Genomic DNA, 14543 nt, shown 5'->3' with positions numbered 1-14543 from the left:
GAAAGGGAATATAAGGGAAGGGAGAAGAAATGTGTGGGAAATATCAGAAAGGGAGACAGAACATAAAGACTCCTAACTCTGGGAAATGAACTAGGGGTGGTGGAAGGGGAGGAGGGCGGGGGGTGGGGTTGAGTGGGTGACGGGCACTGAGGGGGACACTTGACGGGATGAGCACTGGGTGTTATTCTGTATGTTGGTAAATTGAACACCAATAAAAATTATTTTATTAAATAAAAATAAAAATAAAAAGAGTAGGGAAAACTGATTGTTTTAGTAAACATCATAATTTCTGTTAAAAATCCCAGATAGTCTGCTTAAGCAGGGACAGTTTTTCCTTGAGGGACAATTTGCTCTTCCTCTTGATGTCCATACAGTGCCTGCCTAATCCCAAACCATATTTTATTTTTCAGAGTTTTGCTCAAAGTAGATTTGGTAGGATGCTTCTTTTTGCTTATTTTGTTTTGTTTGTTGGTTTTGTTTTTATTCATTCCATGAAAGATTTAATTTAGAAAAGTTTCTTTCTGAGGAGCTTATGACAAAACTGCCTTCAATGATCACAGTCTCTGTCTTCATTCTCCCCTAAGAGTATCTGCTGGTCTCTACAGACAAGGATATATATAGTTATAGTAGAAAATACTCTTTTTTTCATAATGACAAAAAGTCAGTCATTTCCATTCATGCAGACATATCCACAAGAATGCTCACTTATATCATTATTGGTTTGAAGTTGCCAGTTTAATGACCTATGTTTTACAGGGAGAGAGTGACATGGGTATCAAGGGGTCCAAATTTTCTCTGCAATTTTTCATATACTCCGAAGCATGAGTGAACATCATTTTTTTCATATTACACAGAATCATTTTTGCAAAATTCCAAGTTTTTCTTTTTTAAAGATTTTATTTTTAAGTAATCTCTACACCCAATGTGGGGCTTGAATTTACAACCCCAGTATCAAGAGTCACATGCTGTACTGACTGAGCCAGCCAGGTGCCCCCAAATCCCAGGTTTTTCAAACAATCATTTGGCTCCCTTGTATCTGATATTTTAAACTCCGAGTTGCATATTACTTTGAGTCATTGTCATCTGAATTCTATCACCTTCAGAGCATTCTTTTCTTTTCTTTTCTTTTCTTTTCTTTTCTTTTCTTTTCTTTTCTTTTCTTTTCTTTTCTTTTCTTCTTTTCTTTTTGTTTCAAGTTTTTTTTTAAAAGCTATATTTGTTTGAGAGAGAAGGGTGAGAGCATGACAGGGGGTAAGGGGAGAAGGAGAGAATCTCAAGCAGACACCATGATACCAGGCTATATCTCATGCACTGTGCCACCTGGGTACCCCCTCTTGAGTTTTTATTTAAATTCCAGTTAATGTATAGTATAATACATTATACTTCAAGAGTAGAGGCTTTTTTTTTTTTTTTTTTGTAAAGAGAGAATGGATGGCAAGGGGCAGAGAGAGAGAGAGAGAGAATCCCAAGCAGGCTCCACACCCAGAGTGGAGCCTGATGCAGAGTCTGATGTGGGGCTTGATCTCATGACCTTGAGATCATGACTTGAATCAAAATCAAGAGTCAGACACATAACCAACTGAGCCATCCAGGTGGCCCAGAAGCATTTTCTTTACTTTTGAATTCTTTTTTTGGTCACTGTTTTATGTAGTTGTGATCAGGAACTGAATTGCTTGCTAGATCCTTTTCTACAGAGGGAAGCTTGTTGCCTTCTTACAAACTGCTCTTATGTCACAGACTACCTCTCCTCTAGCTAAGTCTTTTATTTTCTTTGTCTTTGGGACTATGGTTTTTCAGAGGTCACCAAATACTTCTCTCAGAATCTTAATGGATTTCTTTTTCTTATACAGTAATTTTATTTTGGTGTAATTCCAAACAAAAATTACAAGGATACTTGTATGTCTTTTATCCAGATTAATTTGCCAGTTGTTTATATTTTTGCCTCATTGATTTATCAGTCTTTTTACCCACCCCCAAACACACATACTCTGAGATGCGTCTGTGCATGCAGGTATATATGCATATCATTCTTTTTAAATCATTGGATAATAAATTGGAAACCTGTAAATGTAGGTGTATTTCTTAAGGAGATTCTCTTATGGTAATCACAGTACTATTATCAGAAGCAGGAAATTTTAACATTCATCCATTACATTATGTAACATCCAGTCCATATTCAGGTGTTACCAGTTTCTCAGTATTGTGTAAATATTTTACCTTCTCTAGGATCCAGTCCAGGATCCAAAATGCACACATGGCATTTTGTTGTCATCTCTTTAGTCTCTTTTAATCTCAGCCTTTCTACCTTTCTTGACTCTAATGTGTGAAGCATGTAAGCCAGTTATTTTGCAGAATATCCTTCAGTTTAGGTTTCTTTGATGTTCCCTGTAATTAGATTTAGGATTTTGGCCAGAATGCCTTTGAGTGATGCATGTCAGAAAACACAGGAAGTCAGTTTGCCTCCATATTAATGATGTTAACTTTTCATTATTGGTTGAAGTGACGGCCACTAAGTTTATCCACGTAGAAGTTATCCTGAGTTTCTTCTATTGCATACTGACTGAAGACAATCACTGATTAATTAGACCTTGGATTATTTTATGTTCTTTGTGCAGCTCGAGATGCTGCTGTGCAGAAGATCGAGACTATTATCAAGGAACAATTTGCACTTGAAATGAAGAATAAGGAACATGAAATTGAAGTCATTGACCAGGTATAATGGTGATAAAAAAACAAGGGGTGCCTGGGTGGCTCAGTTGGTTAAGCTTCTGTCTTTGGCTCAGGTCTTGATCCCAGGGTCCTGAGATTGAGCCCCACTTTGGGCTCCCTATTCATCAAAGGGCCTGCCTCTCTCTCCCTCTGCCACTCCCTCTGCTTGTGCTCTCTCCCTCCCTCTCTGTCTCTGTCACATAAATAAAATCTTTAAAACAACAACAACAAACCTGTTGCAAAAAAAAAAATCTGTTGAGGTAGAACATTGATTTTCATCTTTGCTGTTCTTTCTTTCAAGATTTACTTATTAGGGAGAGAGAGTGCATGAGAGTAGTGGGGAGGGGCAGAGGGAGAGGGAGAAGCAGACTCATCACTGAGCAGGGAGCCAGATGCAGACGTGGGGCTCAATTCCAGGACCCTGAGATTATGACCTAAGCCAAAATCAAGAGTCAGATGCTTAACTGGCTGAGCCACCCAGGCACAATCCCCCTTCCTGTTCTTTTAAAAAGAGTGTTCTCATTTTGGAAAAAAGGCATATGCCTTTTTTTTCCTATAAATGAAATTGCAGAAAAATATAATGAAAAAAATTACTTGAAATTCCATCCTATAAGGTAATACCTTTTTGCTCTCTGCTCAGTATTTTTGTGGACATTTCTCAGTGATTATGTGTACATATACATAAATATTACATATTAACTTGTCTATATTTGTAAACATTGGCTTTTGTCATTCTTTTAAAAAGTCTTTTGCCCATTTGATAGGTGGAAATAGTCATTTTTGTTTGCATTTCTTTGATTATTAGAGAATTGAGCTTTCAGTCCTTTGTATTTCTTATTTTATTAACTTTTTTATAGTTTATCTCTTATGTCATTTCTATTTTTTAAAGTAACAGGTTAACATTTGTTTTTAGCGACTGATTGAGGCAAGAAGGATGATGGATAAACTTCGTGCCTGCATTGTTGCAAACTATTATGCTTCTGCAGGACTTCTAAAAGTTTCTGAGGTAAGTTTTCCTCGTATACAGTCATTTCTGGCTATCCATATTTGTTGTGTGAAGGGGAAATTAGTGTTGATGTGAAATTCCAGCTTTTGAAATGTTCTTATATTGACCTTTGGAATTCAAGAAACCTAGCGTACCTTCTTGGAAAATACATAAACTGTCAGTAATCCTAAGTATCATTTTTTCCTTTATTTATTTTTTATTTTTTTACTTAGAGAAAAAGCACATGTGCCCGGGATTGGGGAGGGGGCAGAGGGAGAAAGAGAGCAAGAATCTTACGTAGGCTCCATGTCCAGCTTGGATGCTGATACAGTGCTTGATCTCATGACCCTGAGATCATAACCTGAGCTGAGATCAAGAGTCGTACACTTAACCAACTGAGCTGCCGGGCACCCCTACATTTTTTCCTTGATATTAAATCCTTCTCCAGCTAATGTTTAGCACTGTTGCTAGGCTTTGTAGATACAAAGTTGAGTGAGACCCTATTCTAACATGCCTTATTCTTCATTTGATTATGGTCGGCTTGGAGTAAGTTATAGATAGATTTTCCTAGTGAACAGCAATTTGTAGTTTCAGTAGATACACCCTATTCAGGAAACCCTGATTTTTCCCTTAATTTTTATGAAAAATTTCAAATACACAGAAAAGATGAAATAAGCACCCATTTATGCATCACTTAGATTCACTATTTTAATGTTTTGTCATCTTTGCTTTATCCATCTTATGTTTCTGTAAAATATTTGAAAATAAGTTCCAGGAATCATGACACCTCACCCCTAAGTACACATATCATGTATTTCCTACAGGATATTCTTCTATGACTTTTTTTTTTTTTTTAAGATTTTATTTATTTATTCATGAGAGAGGCAGAGAGAGAGAGAGAGGCAGAGACACAGGCAGAGGGAGAAGCAGGTTCCATGCAGGGAGCCCAATGTGGGACTCGATTCTGGGACCCCAGGATCATGCCCTGGGCTGAAGGGAGGCGCTAAACCGCTGAGCCACCCAGGGATCTCCTTCTGTGACTTCTTGATATTATTTGATAACCATTCCATATTCAGATTTTCCTAGTCATCCTCAAAATATTTTTTAAACCTGATTTTTTGACATAGGATCTAATCAAGGTTCATGGGCTACATTTGGTTGTTTTGTTTCTCTAGACTCATTTTATCTGATCACCTTTTCCCCCCATAATGTGGACTTATTTAAAGAGATCAGGCCATGGGATCCCTGGGTGGCGCAGCAGTTTAGCGCCTGCCTTTGGCCCAGGGCGCGATCCTGGAGACCCAGGATCGAATCCCACATCCGGCTCCCGGTGCATGGAGCCTGCTTCTCCCTCTGCCTGTGTCTCTGCCTCTCTCTCTCTCTGTGTGACTATCATAAATTAAAAAAAAATTAAAAAAAAAAAAGAGATCAGGCCAGACTATCCCACACTTTGGGTTTATTTATTTTTTCCTTGGGTTAGTCCCTCATTCCCTCTATTTTTCTGTAAACTGGTAGTTGGGTGTAAATATTTGGTTAAAATTAGAGGGTTTTGGCAATAATACTTCATAGGTGATGCTGTATATCTTATTGTATCAAATCAGGAGACCTAGTAATCAGGTTGTCCTACTGTTTGGGATATTAAGTGTAATGACTTAATGTGATTGCTACTGGATCGCTCCAATTATAAAGGAATGTCATTAGAGTTGAACTGAAACAGAAGTGTTTCTTCTTGTTTGAGATTTTGATAATTTCACCATATAACTTTTGTTCATTTTTCATTCAGTGAGAATGGTGGCAGGGCTGGGGAAGGTGTGATGCCATACTGGTTTTTCCCACATTGTTCCCTGTGGTTTTTATGGCTCAGAAGTACTGTGTTTTGGCTTTCATGTCATCCTATATTGCTTGAGGGTACCTGGCATTGGAGATACTCCCATGTTGTCTTAGAGAAATCTGGAGCATTATTTGAATTTAATCTTTGAGGATAGATGGTTGTTTCTTCTACCACAGGAGTTTCCATAATACATACTAGAGTCTTGAACTATTGTTTAGAGCTACTGTAACAAATTACCACAAGCTTCATGGCTTAAAACAAGAGGAATTTATTATCTCATGATTCTGGAGGCTAACAGTCCAAAATCAAGGTGTTATGGACGATGTTCTCTCTGAAGGCCCTAGGGAAGGATCCTTCATCACCTTCTCCTACCTTCTGGTAGTTACTGGCAAACCTTGGCATTCCTTGGCTGGTGGCTACATCAATCCAGTTTTTGCCTCTATCTTCATCCAAAAAATGGATGTTTTCCCTCTTAAGTGTCGTCACAGTTTCTCTCTCTCCACATTTCCCTCTTATTAGTAAGCCCTAATCCAGTATGACATCACCTTAACTTGATTGTATCTGCAAAGACTCTATTTCCAGATAAAGTCACATTCACAGGTTCAGGGTGAATATGAATTTTTGGAAGACAACTCTTCACCCAGGGTAGATTTTAGTGTCATCTGTTACGTGGCTTGCTATCAGATTCAACAAGATGGATATTACAGGCTAGCAACTGTATGACGTGGTACTTGTAGCAACTCTGTTTGTAGAGCTGGTTGTCCATTTAATGTTTTGTTGTTGTTGTTTTAAGATTTACTTATTTATTTATTTGAAAATGAGAGCACAGCAGGGATTGGGGAGCAGAAGGAGAGAGGAACTTAAGAGAGAGGAACTTGAGCCGACTCTGCTTTGAGTGGGAGCCCGGCATAGGGCTTGATCTCATGACCTGAGCTGAAGCCAAGAGTTAGATGCTTAAATGATTGTGCCATGAGGCAACACCCTCCCCCCACCTTTTTTTTTTAAGTGATTAGCAGTTCTGAACTGTGTTATTTGGTAGTCTAGAAGTAGACTGATATTTTTTTCCTGTTATATTTTGATTAGTGTTTATTCAAGGATATTGAGGTGTAGTTTTGTCTATTATGGTCTACTATTTAATTGTTTTTAATTTTCTGTAACAAAATACATCACAGCTCTAGAAAATAACCTTTATTATTGAGATTCAATAATTTTGTTACTTTGAAATACTAGTTTCTGGCTCCTTTCTTCTCACTAAATTATGTTAATTGCACAGTTTTTAAAAGCTGGGCTTCCTGGGAACTGTAGAGTGTATCTCATTATAAGAGAATACACTGTATTTTGTATCCAAGTAACAAGATACACAAAAATACTCCAGGCTTCAGTACTGGGCTGATGACAAGCTTTATATGTAAGTATTAATCATTAAAGGATTCTGTACTACATTTTGTGGGAGCCATTTTACCATATACATTTTTAAAAATCTTTGTATCTTTTATAGTAACATTTTATTTAGAGCAATTGATGTGTTAAAGCAGTGTGAGGCTTATTTTTTTAAAAGTCAAATCTTACTTTCCATAATTTACTATATGTTTACCTTTATTTTATATTTCGTTTCAGAGAACTTGCACCTTTTAGTGTTAAGACCTCCACATAATTATCACTTTCTACCTTTTGTTTGGTTTGGCTCAGATTACATTAACAGATTTGGACTTCATTTTGTGGTTGTGGGGAGATTTTGAAGAATTTTAAGCATGATCCCTAAATAGATAAGGGTTTTGGAAAATTAAAATTTTACCTACTTTTAATGGATTTGATTAAAAGTTTGTTTTGCTTGCTTTCATTTTTGCAGGGATCAAAGACTTATGATACAATGGTTTTTAATCATCCTGCTATCAAGAAATTTTTGGAGTCCCCATCTAGGTCATCGTCTCCTGCCAATCAGAGATCAGAGACACCATCAGCCAATCATTCAGAAAGTGATTCTTTATCTCAACATAATGACTTCTTATCTGACAAAGATAATAATAGCAATATGGATATAGAAGAAAGACTCTCAAACAACGTGGACCAGAGACCAAGCCGAAATACTGGAAGGGTATAGTTTGATGGGTGGGAGGGAGTTGAGAAGGGAACTAGTATTTATTAAGTATGTACATGTTCCATTTCACCTTCATAGGAACCCTAAGAAATAAGTTAATTATATCCCTTTTGGAGATGGGCTTTATGTTGCATTTGTCCACAAATATCAGAACTGAGAATTAAACTGAGTCAGAACTGTGCCCTGCACAACTCCTAGAGGCCATCCACACCGATAGGAGAAAAACCTTGAGGAATTGGCAATTCTGTGACCTTATCCAAGGTCTTTCCATTTTGTCATGTTTGTTCTCTCTTCAGCATTTTGCCTTGTGAGACTTTAATGCTTTAATAACTGGGGGAAACTTGACAAGTAATAAAAATGAAAACCATTTATTCCTCTTTGATCCTGCCAGATTCTCATTTGAATTCCCATCTCAAGCTGCTCTGAACTTCTTGGTATAATATTTGGCTGTAGGGCAGCCTGGGTGGCTCAGCGGTTTAGTGCCACCTTTAGCCCAGGGCGTGATCCTGGAGACCCGGGATCGAGTCCCACATCAGGCTCCCTGCATGGAGCCTGCTTCTCCCTCTGCCCCTCTCTCGAATAAATAAATAAAAGATTTAAAAAAAATAATATTTGGTTGTAGAGCCCTTGTTGGATGATTTTTCTCAGCCAGGTGTTCTGTGATAGAGGAAATCTTCAGGTTGTTTTTCACATATTCAGACATCAAGGATTTTATTTATTTTGAGAAAAATCAATTTAAGAAATTTTCTTTTTATAAATTCACATGTATTCATTTTTGAAAAATTTAAACTACAAGAAAGTAAAAAAGAATAGAAAAGTCATAATGTCATCACCCAAAAATGAAAACTCTTATTAATGTTTGGATTTATTTGTTTCTTACCAGTACTATTTCTGGGCAAATACTACATGGTTTTTTGGGGTGGGAGGTTGTGTTTATTTTTTTAAAGGTTTTAGTTTTAAGTAATACCTGCACCCAATGTGGGGCTCAAACTTAACAACCCTGAGATCAGGAGGTCACATGTTCTACTGACTAAGCCAGCCAGGCACCTGTATTTTTTTTTTTTTTTTAATTTTTATTTATGATAGTCACACAGAGAGAGAGAGAGAGAGAGGCAGAGACACAGGCAGAGGGAGAAGCAGGCTCCATGCACCGGGAACCTGATGTGGGATTCGATCCCGGGTCTCTAGGATCGCGCCCTGGGCCAAAGGCAGGCGCCAAACCGCTGCGCCACCCAGGGATCCCCAGGCACCTGTATTTTGATTCTGTTTAATTAAAAAGAATTTAGGTGATACAGGTTATAGGATTTTGAAATTTACCATCATGTATGTAATATACATGTTCATGTTTATGTAACAAATATTTAGTACTTACTATGGTGCACTTCTGAGAACTGTATGAAACAATCATGTGAGACAGGTATTATTATCCTTATTTTATTTTTTATTTTGTTTTTAAGAGAGAATGGTGGGAAGGGGCAGAGGGGGAGAGAGAGAATCTCAAGCAGGCTCCACACTGTAGAACCTGATGTGGGGCTTGATCTCACAACCCTGAGATCATGACCTGAGCTAAAATCAGGAGTGGATGCTTAACTGACTGACCATCCCAGGTGCCCCTAGGGTTTTTAAACATTTTTTAAGTAGTCTCTACACCCAACACCCAACACACAACTCACAATCCCTAGATCAAGAGTCATGTGCTCCACCAACTGAGCCAGCCAAGTGCCCCTGTTATCCTTATTCTATAGGTGAGGAAACTAAGACAGAGAAGTTAAATAATTACACAAACTTAAACATCTAGTAAATGGAAGAGCCAGGATTTAAACCCTGGCAGTCTATCTCCATAGTCAAACTTGAATCATTTATCTGCATTACTTCTCATTGAAAAGTTTTTAATAATACAGAATGTTAAAAAGAAAGTAAATTCCATTGATCCCTTTCCCCATTCCTGTTTCCCAGTGGTAACCATTGTAATAGTTTCTTGTATATCCTTCCATATCCTGTTTGCATATACAGCACAGATGTGTATGACTGTTAAATATATATATATGTAAATATATGTATATGTGTGTGAGTATATATATATACTCATGGAGTTATAATGAACATTTTATGTAAGCTAATGAAAAAAATGGTAAAATTACTCTTTTATGTTCTTAGAGGTACCATAAAGCCAGAGAACTTTGTATTTAAAAAAAAATGAGTTGCTTCATACATACCTTGTATAAATTTTTGTGGTTTCTGTCTATTAGAAATTGTCCAAATTAAAAGTGAAAATTGATTACTCTTTCTTTCAGGACACTGCTAGTATTACTGGCTCTCATAAAACAGAGCAGCGGAATGCTGATCTCACAGGAGATGAAACTTCACGACTTTTTGTAAAGAAAACAATAGTAGTGGGCAATGTGTCCAAGTGAGTATCCAGTATTCTCTCATTTTTGGTTATCCATTTATGTTAATGCTCTGGCATACTTTTATTATCATAGTATTACTGTAGGAAGAAGCCTTAAGGGTTTTTTCCCCAAACTCTTAGTTGTTTTAAAATAAACTAAGGTCCAAAGACTTGAAACTGCCTCAGTGTATCTGCTTGTCTTTGGCATAAAGTAAAATTATACTTGGTAAAAATTTCTAAGACATGAGCTTTTATACAAATGGAGTAATTTCTGTACTCCACATGAGGCTGGAACTCCCAACCCTAAGATCAACAATCAAACACTCCACCACCTGAGCCTCCAGGCACTCCATATACAAATGGTATATTTTATCAGGCATGTTAGTGTGGATAAATTTAGAACTTTTGACTTTTTCTGACCTAGTTCTATCCTTCGGGGCCTTAGCTAGTTGCTAAAAAATGTTTGTTGTCCAAATTGAAATGTTTTAAATTTTTGTTTTTTAAATATTTTATTTATTTATTCATGAGAGACAGAGAGAGACAGAGGCAGACAGGACTCCAGGATCACGCCCTGGGCTGAAGGCAGGCGCTAAACTGCTAAGCCACCCAGGAATCCCCTAAATTTTTTTTTTTTTTAAGATTTTATTTATTTATTTGAGATAGAGTGACTATGAGAGAGAGCATGAGCAGAGGGAGGGGCAGAGGGAGAAGCAGACTCCCCACTGAGCAGGGGGCCCAATGTGGGGCTCGATCCCAGGAACCTGGGATCATGACCTGAGCTAAAGGCAGATGCTTAACTGACTGAGCCACCTAGGTTCCCCAGAATGTTTTAAATTTTTAACAAAAAGTTACAGTTCATGTCTTCAAGATAGAACTTCTCTGGGCAGCCCAGGTGGCTCAGCGTTGCTGCCTTCAGCCCAGGATGTGATCCTGGAAACCTGGGATTGAGTCTCACGTCAGGCTCCGTGCATGGAGCCTGCTTCTCCCTCTGCCTATGTCTCTGCCTCTCTCTCTCTCTCTAGAGAAAAGGGGGAAAAAAAAAAAGAACTTATCCAAGCTGAAGGACTAGCTCCTTAACAATATGATTTCATGGTGTCTTGTGGGAGCACTATCATTTTGCCAAGTATCTAGAAATGGATAAAGGCATAACTCTTAAAAAAAAAAAAAAGACAAAACTCTTCAAATAGCATAAGAATGTTATTTTCTCACAAAGTTTTTATTTGCCTTTCTCCTCCCTCATTAGATGTATTTTCTCTGTGCGCTCTTGTCATCTTTGTCATATAGTCATTTCCTATTGTTATATTTTTTCTCCAAATCAGACTGCAATCTCTCTAGGGTAGAAAGTATGTCTCATTTGTTTTGTACCTTAAGTAGTTGGTATTCACTAAATATTTGATTGTTAAATAAGTTGATGTATTTATGAAAATTGTAATAGATTCAATTATTGAAAATAAAAGGTTCAGACAGACTAATTATTTGGGGGGAAAATATACCAACCCCCATTAATGGACCACAAGTAACAAACAAGAAATACATTTAAAAATCTTAGGATAGGGACGCCTGGATGGCTAAGCGGTTGAGCCGAGCCGCACCTTGGGCTCAGGACATGATCCCGGGATTGAGTCCCACCTTGGGTTCCCTGCAGAGAGCCTGCTCTTTTTTTTTTTTTTTTAATGGCTAAATTTTTTTTTTTTTTGGAGTTCAATTTGCCAACATATAGCATAACACCCAGTGCTCATCCCATCAAGTGCTCCCCTCAGTGCCCGTCACCCAGTCACCCCCACCCCTCACCCACCTCCCTTTCCACCACCCCTTGTTCATTTCCCAGAGTTAGGAGTCTCTCATGTTCTGTCTCTCTGATATTTCCCACTCATTTTTTCTCCTTTCCCCTTTATTCCCTTTCACTATTTTTTATATTCCCCAAATGAATGAGACCATATAATGTTTGTCCTTCTCTGATTGACTTATTTCACTCAGCATAATACCCTCCAGGTCCATCCATGTCGAAGCAAATGGTGGATATTTGTCATTTCTAATAGCTGAGTAATATTTCATTGTATACATATACCACATCTTCTTTATCCATTCATCTTTCGATGGACACCAAGAGGGAGCCTGCTTCTCCCTCTACCTATGTCTCTGCCTCTTTCTCTCTGTCCCTCATGAAAAGTCTTAGGATAATAAGCAAGGTTTCTAATGGTTTATGTGATAGTATTTAAATGGAAGCATAAAATATGATTAAGGCTATGAGATTTCTATTTTATGGATTATTTTAGAGTTAGCATGCATATAGATAAGGGGACTCTTCGACCATGTGAAGTGTAACAGTAGTATAAGACCTGTCACCTCAGAAAATCTAAAACTGCAAATCTAGATGGGCTCGCTAGAAGACTGGGGAGAAACAGTCATTGACATTTTCAAACAATTACGTTTAAATTGTAGGTATTTTGGTTTTTTGAAGACCAGCTAGAACTAAAATAATGGCTAATCATGGATTTTAGGTAGAGAAGGAATGATTGGCATGAGAGTTGTAAAGTCCTTTTTTGTTCTGGAAGAGGGAAAATTATTGATTTACTTTAGACTTGTTAAGAATGTTAGAGTAGCTAAGATAATTACAAAATTAGACATAGAGATTTAAACTTTAAAAGTAGTAAGAGGGGATGCTTGGGTGGTGCAGCGGTTTGGCGCCTGCCTTTGGCCCAGGGCGCGATCCTGGAGACCCGGGATCGAATCCCACGTCGGGCTCCCAGTGCATGGAGCCTGCTTCTCCCTCTGCCTGTGTCTCTCTCTCTCTCTGTGACTATCATAAATAATAAATAAAAATTAAAAAAAAAGTAAGAGGAAGGTGAAATTGAATGAAAAGGAAAAAAATCTTTTGATTCTTAAGATAAGCAGGAGGAAGGGTATGATAAAGAGAAAAAACAAGACAAATAGTATAAAATGATTTAGTAACAACAAATCTAAATATATCAACAATCATAAAAATTGCCTAGGGATTTAGTTATCTAGTTAAAAGATAGAAATTATCTTGAGATAAACAATAGAGAACTAAATTTTATCAGTGACATACCTAAATACATAAAGATTGAAAGCAAGCAAATAGGTAAGATATAGTTGGCAGATACTAACCAATGGAAAACCAGTGTAGCACATTGATATCAGGCAAAATGAAATTTTAGACCAAAAATATTCATAAAGGGAAAGAGTTATTATATAATGTTAAAAAGTTCTTTTCACCAGGGAGAGACAAAAATTCTAAACAATTGTGTACTAGATAAAATTTTTTTTTTTATATATAAAAGTTTTAAAGTATCTAAACCAAAGTTGACAGAACCATGGGAGAAATTCTAAATATACTAGTGTACCGAGAGATTTTATGCACCTCTCTCAGTAATTGATATACTCAGCAAAATACCTGTATAAATGTAAAAGACTCAAACATCATTTAACAAAGCTTGAGCTAATATATACATGTAGACTATTACATGTAATAGTTGGAACATTTTTTTTTTTAAGATTTTATTTTTTTGAAAGAGAACAAGAGCGAGTAGGGGAAGGACCTGAGGAAGTAGGACAAGCAGACTCTGGGCTGAGCACGGATGCTCAACCACTGAGGCACCTGGGTGTCCCTGGGCTGAGCACAGAGCCCAACGCAGGACTCGATCCCATGTCCCAGAGATCATGACCTGAGCTGAAATCAAGAGTAAGACGCTTACCTGACTCTACCTCTGTGCCCCTAGTTAAACATTTTTAAGCACATAAGGAATATTTATGAAAATGGGCTACACAATATGCCATAAAGGAAGCTTCAACAAATATCAAAGGACTTGTATCATGCAGACCAATGTGTTGTTGTTGTTGTTGTTGTTTAAGATTTTTAAGCAATCTCTACACCCGGCTTGGGGCTTGAACCCACAACCCCAAGATCAAGAGTCGCACTGACTGAGTTAGCTAAGTGCCCCCAGACTACTTTTTGTTTTTGTAGATTTTTTTTGAAGATTTATTTATTTGAGAGAGAGTACGCATGAGCACATGGGGGAGGGGCAGAGGAAGAGAGAATCTCAAGCAGACTCTGCACTGAACACAGAGCCAGATGCAGGGCTCAATCTCATGGCCCTGAGACCATGACCTGAAACCAAGAGTGGGATGCCCAACCGACTGTGCGACCTGGTCCCCCAACCCAGACTACTATTTTGACTATTTATTGCAATTAATGATAGTAGGAAAACTAGAAAACTGTTTTTTTTTTTTTTTTTAAGATTGTATTTATTTATTTGACAGAGCACACAAATGAGGGGTGGTACAGAGGGAGAGGGAGAACCAGACTCCCCACTGAGCAGAGGAACCTGATAGGGGGCTCACTCCAAGGACTGAGAGATCATGACCTAAGCCAAAGTCAGAGGCTTAACTGATGGAGCCACCCAGGCACTCCTAGAAAAGTTTTTTTTTTTTTTTTTAAGATTTTATTTATTTATTCACAAGAGACCCAGAGAGGCAGAGACATAGGCAGAGAGAGAAGCAGACTTCCCAC

At 37.7% G+C, this 14543-nt stretch overlaps 1 protein-coding gene across 3 annotated transcripts in view; it reads left to right on the top strand.

Annotated features, from left to right (window-relative positions):
- The window catches only part of YEATS2 (YEATS domain containing 2), a 117615-nt gene that overhangs the window by 28621 nt on the left and 74451 nt on the right, over positions 1 to 14543 (top strand). For all 3 annotated transcript variants that reach the window (XM_072752570.1, XM_072752571.1, XM_026007243.2), the window contains exons 3-6: positions 2616 to 2713; positions 3623 to 3715; positions 7375 to 7620; positions 9918 to 10033. In XM_072752570.1, the coding sequence (XP_072608671.1) occupies positions 2616 to 2713; positions 3623 to 3715; positions 7375 to 7620; positions 9918 to 10033 (553 nt within the window). The remainder of the gene's footprint in view (positions 1 to 2615; positions 2714 to 3622; positions 3716 to 7374; positions 7621 to 9917; positions 10034 to 14543) is intronic.

This window comes from Vulpes vulpes, chromosome 3 (assembly GCF_048418805.1).
Source record: "Vulpes vulpes isolate BD-2025 chromosome 3, VulVul3, whole genome shotgun sequence".
NCBI lineage: Eukaryota > Metazoa > Chordata > Mammalia > Carnivora > Canidae > Vulpes > Vulpes vulpes.
This window is presented reverse-complemented; position numbering and strand designations above follow the sequence as displayed.